Raw genomic sequence first — 9,653 nt, 5'->3', positions numbered from 1 at the left:
TTTGTGAAATGAATAAATAAATAATAAAAAAATACTGATATTCATAATAATAAATGAAAGAGATGACACAAAATAACTAAATCACCTGGCGCTTTGAAGCAACCGTCCCCTTCAGTCCACTTCACACCTTGATTGATTGATTGACAGATTGACAATATTCCTTTGGCACGATAGCTTGCTTGTCTGGGATGACTAAGTATGTATAACCGTAAGTACATGTCCATTGTTGTTTTGGGGGGAGGGGTTACTTAATGCTTTCCTGGTATTGGTCATATATTTTTTTCTAATATCAAACCATGAATTAAGGGGGAAAATAAAAGAAAAAAAAAAGTTTGAGTACTGAAAAGCAAAAAGTTATTGAATACTGGAGAGTATGTCCGTAGAGTTACTGCCTTCATTGAATATCCATACGTCTTCATATGAGATATACGAAATGCCCTTAGGTATTCTAGGGAAACCACTTTTGATAATGGCCTTTCAAAGTTCTTTTCTTACTTTCTCTTCTTTTAAGTAAACTAAACATTTACCTCTAAAGTAATAAAAGTACCCCAGAATAGAAACGTACAGTCATAGTACGTTTGCTTTGGCAATGAATGATAGATATAGAACACACTTTTCTCGAGTCCTTTACCGTCTCCGAAAGTGGGAGAGGTAACAAGGAAAAATGGCGTTTTCACCTTAGAGTCAGAGAAAAATATTTCCTCCTAAAGTGTGTCCTACCACTGACATACTAACTCACTAAAAGGCACTTCCGTTTGCCTGGATCATCCTTCTTCTTGTGCTCCGACCTTCCGTTCCATTATCACATGATTGTCACATCACATGGGAGTTTAAAGCAGGCAAAAGGTCAAAGTCTTGCTTATCCTCTATACGGGCATTTATCACATCAGATTATTGTGTGTGAATTTTCATCCCTGTCGCGAGAGAGGGAATTCACTAAATCCTGCAAAATACTTTCATAAAGGCCTAAAATATAAAAACTTACAAATGTTACATCACATTATTGAGCATCATTGTGTGATTCTCTTGTTCACATCACTCTGTCAACACTCTTATCGCCTTGTGCAAATGATATGTTATCACTGTCACTTCAGTCATTTTTCTGAAACTGACAAGGAATTAGACACATGGTAGCGTTCACACAATGTGTAGTAAATGACACCTTTACCAATATACGCGCACGAAACTTCCTATATTCCAGCACAACCGAATTTACGACACACATTTTCCATCCTCATTCGTCAAGCAGTCTGAAGCTATTCCAAATAAGTCTTCTAACTTATTCTCACAGTCTCTCCAACGACCTTCTGCACATACCCACACACAGCACCATTTGCCAAACTGCTTTTCCCCGATGCGTTAGCTTTAAGTATTTTTGGCATGTTCACTTTGATTACGGCACCTCAGCAACACCGCTCCTTAGTACTTTCGTGTCATCGAAGTTTTGGCGAAGATCCTCAGCTCAGGCGTTGAGTTCAAGGTATCTGAGATCGGGCTTAAAACCGCCCCCCGAAAGGACACTAAGGGATATCAGGAGGGACAGTTTTCCAAGTGGCTTGTCTATGAATAAGCCAGGTGAATTGTTCACCGTTAACTGTAAGACTCGAGTGAATCATGCTGTTTTTCAGACCACGTCGCCTCTCGCGTTTGGGTCTTCATTCACGATCAGTAACAACACTCAAATTGAGCCTCACGATCTTCTGAAAAAAGCAAACCTAAGTCCCTTTCAGAAAGAGAAAAGCTCGGCGTCTGCCCGAAGGCCTACTGGTAGCCCCCTCACACCAGGTGCCCCGGTGCTCCAGCGGGATGCCGGACGTTATCTGCTGCGGGTCGGGAGCGAAGGTGGATAGCATGGGGGCGTGGGTGCGCGTCGGCGACTGCGGCTTGTTGCTGTACTGGCTCCCGACCGTGCCTGCGCCGCCTGTGCCCCCGGGGATGTTCATGGACCCGTTGCGAATGTAGTCCTTTGTGGGAGTGGAGCTTAGACGGGGGGTTCCGCCGAAGGGACCCGTTGTTCTGGGCATGGCTGTGGGCGGTGAGGATGTGCTGGGTGGGCGGCTGGTAGGTGTTGTAGCGGTGGGTGGGCGGCGGGTAGTGGCTGTCTGCGGGGTTGATGTTGTAGTGGTCGGGCGCCGGGTTCCGTCTGCCCAGGGTGCCGTAGCCGCCGGTGTGGTCTGAGGTGGGAGGAGAGAAGGGATGGGTAAAAAATAATGTCTAAGTTACAGAAAAAAGACGCAATACTTCAACAAGTATGAACTACCTCTGGTTATCATTTCCTTATTAATTCTTCTCATTAATACCATTACCATTACTACTATAGCTATTACATTATAAATAATGCTGTTACCATTATTACTATAACTATTACCATCTGTTATTTTCATCATTATTACTAATATCATCAACTTCATCACTATCGTCATCATTATCAGACTTACCTATATTATACTGGTTCCTGATCATCTCATCATAACCGTCTTCAATGTTGAGGTCATTGTGAGAGGGGGGAGGCGGAAGGATGTGGGAGGGGGTCTCGTGGCGTACTGGGAGGGGGGCTCGAGTTGCTCTATCAAGTAGGTGCTCGTGGCGTTCGCCCTCGACGCCTCGGCCTCGTACTCGTCGGTCGAGTCCTGGAGGGGGAGGGAGAGAAAAGGGAGAACGTGGTGAGGGGGTGTATTTCAGGGAGGGTGGGAGGAGAGAGAGAGAGAGAGAGAGAGAGAGAGAGAGAGAAGAGAGAGAGAGAGAGAGAGAGAGAGAGAGTTGAAGGAGGACTCGTGGTGAAGTTTTGTGATGATTTTGTTTTGGCTTGTGATGATTCCAAGGTGTAGCGAAAGTTGAAGAGGAGGGGCTTAATGATGAAAAGTGTGATGATTGAAGAGGCGCACCGAAAGTGGGAAGAGAGGAATGTTGAGAGATGAAAGATGTGTTCCTGTGACGAAGCGAGATAATGTTTTGAAATTCTGATGTTTTGAAGGTAAAATTAAGGGTTTTCGTATAATGAAAAATATACATGTAGTGATGGAAATGGGTATTGTTTATGATTGACGATGCGGCGTAAGTGATGAAGGGTTGAATTTGATGATGATTTTAGGTGAAGGTGTTGGATGGTGTTGAATAATGTGCAATAATTCGTCAGTAATGCTAGTAAAAGGCATGTTGAATGTTGATAAAGGAGGCGACAAGGGAAATTAAATGGAAGATGAGGAAACACAATGAAAAAGAAAAAAAGAAGAAGAAAAAGGAAGATGAAGAAACAGAATCATCGCTCCTTGCAGAATTTTCTCGAAATAATAATTTGTAAAAGACGAAATGCTGAGATGCAAATAGTTAATGGAAACATGCAGAATAATGTAAAATTTGCTCTGGACATTGTCACTCTGCATGATACTCTATTACATTCTGAATATGATATGAACAACTACATTCCTGGTACATCCTTCTCTTTGAAACAATTGCATTTAGAAAGGCTCTATCAAATAACCAGGAGAGTATTTACTCCATTAAAAATGTGTAGAAAATAAAAGGAAAGGGTTTAATCCATGGATTTACGTCTCTTGTTTCACTAATTCCCCAATTGCAAAGAGCTGTTGACATTAATATTCGTGTGATTAAAATCAACTGAATTTAGAAACAAGGAAACAGCCAGTTGCAGTTGCAACACAAATTATATGGCAAAAGTGCATATTCTTACATACATACACACACACACACACACACACACACATACTCACACACACACACACACCACACACACACACACACACACACACATATATATGTATATATGCGTGCATGCGTGCGTGCGTGCGCGTGCGTGCTTGCATGTGTGTGTGTCTCACAAGAACCAAAAATTCAATCACAAGTGAACAGCCTAACAAACAAAACCCACCACGTCCTACCTCGTGTTTTATTCGTTGGTTTTGGCCCTTGTGTAGACACACGGCCTTACAACTTGCAGATTGGGCAGGGGGGGGCCACGTATTAATTTTGGTTCTTGTGAGACACACACACATGCAGCACGCACGCGCACGCACGCACGCATGCACGATATAACATATATATGTGGGTGTGTGTGTGTGTGTGAGTGCTATCTGTCTCTTTGCCTATTTATATAATGAATCTATTTCTGTGTTTTTGTTTGTGCAAGTATATATATATATATGTGTGTGTGTGTGTGTGTGTGTGTGTGTGTTGTGTGGGGTGTGAGTATGTGTGTGTGTGTGTGTGGGGTTTTGTGGGGTTGTATGTAAGAATATGCACTTGCCATATAATTTGTGTTGCAACTGCAACGGGCTGTTCCTTGTTTCTAAATTCAGTTGATTTTAATCACACGAATATTAATGTCAACGCTCTTTGCAATTGGGGAATTAGTGAAAAAGGGGACGTAAATCCAGGGGAAATTTAAAACCCCTTTTCCTTTTATTTCTACACATTTTTAATGGAGTAAGTAATTACTCCTGGTTATTTGATAGAGCCTTTCTAAATGAAATTTGTTTCAAAGAGAAGGATGTACCAGGAATGTAGTTGTTCATATATTTTTCAAAATGTAATGGGAGTATCATGCAGAGTGACAATGTCCAGAGCAAATTTTACATTTTTCTGCATGTTCCTTTAACTATTTGCATTCAGCATTTCGTCTTTTACAAATTATTATTTCGAGAAAATTCTGCAAGGAGCGATGATTCTGTTTCTTCATCTTCCCTTTTTTCTTCTTTTTTTTTTCTTTTTCATTGTGTTCTCATCTTCCATTTAATTTCCCTTGCGCCTCTTTATAAAACATTCAACATGCCTTTTACTAGCATTACTGACGAATTATTGCACATTATTCAACACCATCCAACACCTTCACCTAAATCATCATCAAATTAAACCCCTTCATCACTTACGCCGCATCGTCAACATAAACAATACCCATTTCCATCACTACATGTATATTTTTCATTATACAAAAAACCCTAATTTTACCTTCAAAACATCAGAATTTCAAAACATTATCTCGCTTCGTCACAGGAACACATTTTTCATCTCCAACATTCCTCTTCCCACTTTCGGTGCGCCTCTTCAATCATCACACTTTTCATCATTAAGCCCCTCCTCTTCAACTTTCGCTACACCTTGGAACATCACAAGCCAAAACAAAATCATCACAAAACTTCACCACGGTCCCCCTTCAACTCTCTCTCCCCTCGCTCTCTCTCTCTCTCTCTCTTCTCCCTCTCTCTCTCTCTCTCTCTCTCTCTCTCTCCTCTCTCTCTCTCCTCCCACCCTCCCTGAAATACACCCCTCACCACGTTCTCCCTTTTCTCTCCCTCCCCCCCAGGACTCGACCGACGAGTACGAGGCCGAGGCGTCGAGGGCGAACGCCACGAGCACCTACTTGATAGAGCAACTCGAGCCCCCTCCCAGTACGCCACGAGACCCCCCCACATCCTTCCGCCTCCCCCCTCTCACAATGACTCAACATTGAAGACGGTTATGATGAGATGATCAGGAACCAGTATAATATAGGTAAGTCTGATAATGATGACGATAGTGATGAAGTTGAGCATATTAGTAATAATGATGAAAATAACAGAGGTAATAGTTATAGTAATAATGGTAACAGCATTATTATAATGTAATAGCTATAGTAGTAATGGTAAGGGTATTAATGAGAAGAATTAATAAGGAAATGATAACCAGAGGTAGTTCATACTTGTTGAAGTATTGCGTCTTTTTTCTGTAACTTAGCCCATTATTTTTTTTACCCACCCCTTCTCTCCTCCCCCCCTCAGACCACACCGGCGGCTACGGCACCCTGGGCAGACGGAAACCCGGCGCCCGACCACTACAACATCAACCCCGCAGACAGCCACTACCCGCCGCCCACCCACCGCTACAACACCTACCAAGCCGCCCACCACCCACATCCTCACCGCCCACAGCCAGCCCAGAACAACGGGTCCCTTCGGCGGAACCCCCCGTCTAAGCTCCATTTCCCGAAGGACTACATTCGCAACGGGTCCATGAACATCCCCGGGGGCACAGGCGGCGCAGGCACGGTCGGGAGCCAGTACAGCAAAAAGCCGCAGTCGCCGACGCGCACCCACGCCCCCATGCTATCCACCTTCGCTCCCGACCCGCAGCAGATAACGTCCGGCATCCCGCGGAGCACCGGGGCAACCTGTGTGAGGGGGCTCCCAGTAGGCCTTCGGGCAGACGCCGAGTTTTTCTTTTTTGAAAGGGACTTAGGTTTGCTTTTTTCAGAAGATCGTGAGGCTCAATTTGAGTTTTGTTACTGATCGGGGAATGAAGACCCAAACGCGAGAGGCGACGTTGGTCTGAAAAACAGCATGATTCACTCGAGTCTTACATTTAAAACGGTGAACAATCACCTGGCTTATTCATAGCAACCATTTGGGAAAAAACTGTCCCTCCTGATATCCCTTAGTGTCCTTTCGGGGGGCGGTTTTTAAGCCCGATCTCAGATACCTTGAACTCAACGCCTGAGCTGAGGATCTTCGCCAAAACTTCGATGACACAAAAGTACTAAGGAGCGGTGTTGCTGAGGTGCCGAAATCAAAGTGAACATGCCAAAAATACTTAAAGCTAACGAAATCGGGGAAAAGCAGTTTGGCAAATGGTGCTGTGTGTGGGTATGTGCAGAAGGTCGTTGGAGAGACTGTGAGAATAAGTTAGAAGACTTATTTGGAATAGCTTTCAGACTGCTTGACGAATGAGGATGGAAAATGTGTGTCGTAAATTCGGTTGTGCTGGAATATAGGAAGTTTCGTGCGCGTATTTTGGTAAAGGTGTCATTTACTACACATTGTGGGGACGCTACCATGTGTCTAATTCCTTGTCGTTTCAGAAAAGTGACTGAAGTGGACAGTGATAACATATCATTTGCACAAGGCGATAAGAGTGTTGACAGAGTGATGTGAACAAGAGAATCACACAATGATGCTCAATAATGTGATGTAACATTTGTAAGTTTTTATATTTTAGGCCTTTATGAAAGTATTTTGCAGGATTTAGTGAATTCCCTCTCTCGCGACAGGGATGAAAATTCACACACAATAATCTGATGTGATAAATGCCCGTATAGAGGATAAGCAAGACTTGACCTTTTGCCTGCTTTAAACTCCATGTGATGTGACAATCATGTGATAATGGAACGGAAGGGTCGGAGCACAAGAAGAAGGATGATCCAGGCAAACGGAAGTGCCTTTTAGTGAGTTAGTATGTCAGTGGTAGGACACACTTTAGGAGGAAAATATTTTTCTCTGACTTAAGGTGAAAACGCCATTTTTTCCTTTTTTAAACCTCTCCCCCTTTCGGGGGACGGTAAAGGACTCGAGAAAAGGTGTTCTATATCTATCATTCATTGCCAAAGCCAAAGTACTATGACTGTACGTTTCTATTCTGGGGTACTTTTTATTATTTTTAGAGGTAAATGTTTATTTTATTTTAAAAGAAGAAAAGTAAGAAAAAGAACTTTGAAAGGCCATTATCAAAAGTGGTTTCCCTAGAATACCTAAGGGCATTTCGTATATCTCATATGAAGACGTATGGATATTCAATAAAGGGCAGTAACTCTACGGACATACTCTCCAGTTTTCAAAAAACTTTTTGCTTTTCAGTACTCAAATTTTTTTTTTTCTTTTTTTTTCCCCCCTTTAAATTTCATGGTTTGATATTAGAAAAAAATATATGACCAATACCAGGAAAGCTTTAAGTAAACCCTCCCCCAAAACAACAATGGACATGTACTTACGGTTATACATACTTAGTATCCCAGACAAGCAAGCTATCGTGCCAAAGGAATATTGTCAATCTGTCATCAATCAATCAAGGTGTGAAGTGGACTGAAGGGGACGGTTGCTTCAAAAGCGCCAGGTGATTTAGTTATTTTGTGTCATCTCTTTCATTTATTATATGAATATCAGTTTTTTTTATTATTTATTTATTCATTTCAAAAATTTATGATCTTCCTGTTTTTTACAAATTCTTATATTCGAAGATATTTGTTTGATGATGAGGGTTGACTTCAGTTTTAATAGTTATTGTTATCATTGTTATTATTTTTGTCACTATCATTATTATTGTCATTATTATCATTACTATCATTATTATTATCATTATTATTATTATTATTATTTTTATCATTATTATTATTATTATTATTATTATTATTTTTATTGTTGGTTGTTGTTTTTATTATTTATTATTATTTTTATTATAATTATCATCATCATCATCATCATTGATGTGGTTAGCAATAATGACGATGATATCATTTTTATAGTTCTTATCATCAAACATTTATAATAATCTTGCTGTGACTCCTCTACAACAAAGACTGTTTTTCAAACCTTTTTCTCACAATGAGAACATACACCGAATATGATGAATAATGTTTGGGAAGATCAAGTCCATCCTAGCGCTTGAGACAATCCTATGTTATACTTTTTCATTCCATCTTCATGTGTGAAGATGGTGAAGATCCCTCGTCCATTTTCATTCTTATAAGAAACCTCAGCATTTTGCCTTCATGTAATAAGGTCTTATGTACATGTATAAAGTCTTTTTAAACTCTCCACGAGATAGGAGAAGGTGCTATGTTACGTAATGTTTAAGTTCCCAGTGTTGTTAGGCAGTACATTTTCTTGTGTGTATGTGTGTATTTTAGTTTTTTTTTCATGTTCTTTTCATATCGATTTGCGAAAGGTATTCCATGCGTCATACACGCAGCAGAGACAACTATTGGTAAATCTAGACATTCTTGTGTTGCCAATCATAGTTTTTGTTAACATCAGTTGACAGTGTTTTTTGCATGTTCGTGCGAGGTGTCTTGAAGCACGCGACCACACTGGAAAGATTGACACTTTTTTGTATATTTTTCTGAATGATAAGTTTCTCTCTCTCTCTCTCCTCTCTCTCTCTCTCTCTCTCTCTCTCTCTCTCCCCTCTCTCTCTCTCTCTCTCTCGCTCTCTATCTATCTATTCATCTATCTATATATTCGTGATTTCTATCTATCTATCTATCTCTCGTTTTCTATCCATCTATCTGATCATATCTCACCGCTCACTCCTTTCTGTCTTTCCCTCTAATTGTTTTCTTTTACATTGCATACAGAACAAGCCATTCTTTAAAAATTGAAAGTCCAATCCCCTTTTTGTTTCTCTAAACATTTCTAGTTTAGTGTTACTAGTCACCTTCCTTTTGACACACGGAAAGAAAGAAAGAAAGAAGAAACTTTACCAAGACACTCAAAAACTTCCTTCCCAAACCTAAAGTAGGAATCTGAGTGCTAAATGACGGCTAAATTTTCCCGTGTTTGGGGACAAGAGATGTAAGAAAAGAAATAAAGCGTCTTCTCTTCTATTTAGATAAAAAAAAAGGGAGATAGATAATGTTGCCAAGGAAGATGTAAATCCGTAATAAAAAAATTGTCAGTTCGTAATTCAACCCGGGTTTAAAGGATTACTGGCGTGAGTATTCAGTTAGCCGAAAGGGTAGGGAAAAAGTAAAGAAATGAAATAATAGTTGTTCGTGAAAGACAGTTTCCCCCACCAACCGCGACAGGGAAAGGAGGGAAACGTGGTGTCAGTCATGAAGTTGTCAGTAATGGATCAGCCATTTTTTTTTCTTTTTTTGTTTTTTTTCCTGG

General features: G+C 40.8%; 1 protein-coding gene across 1 annotated transcript in view; it reads right to left on the bottom strand.

Moving 5' to 3' along the window:
- Positions 1-1,981: 1,981 nt before the first annotated feature.
- LOC119595157 (nephrin-like) overlaps positions 1,982-9,653 on the bottom strand; it is a 66,947-nt gene continuing 59,275 nt past the window's right edge. Inside the window, exons 20-21 of the mRNA XM_037944327.1 lie at positions 2,439-2,630; positions 1,982-2,174 (exon numbers count right to left, since the gene is read on the bottom strand). Coding sequence (XP_037800255.1) covers positions 2,460-2,630 — 171 coding nt within the window. The 3' untranslated portion in view covers positions 1,982-2,174; positions 2,439-2,459. The remainder of the gene's footprint in view (positions 2,175-2,438; positions 2,631-9,653) is intronic.

This window comes from Penaeus monodon, chromosome 35 (genome assembly GCF_015228065.2).
Source record: "Penaeus monodon isolate SGIC_2016 chromosome 35, NSTDA_Pmon_1, whole genome shotgun sequence".
NCBI lineage: Eukaryota > Metazoa > Arthropoda > Malacostraca > Decapoda > Penaeidae > Penaeus > Penaeus monodon.
This window is presented reverse-complemented; position numbering and strand designations above follow the sequence as displayed.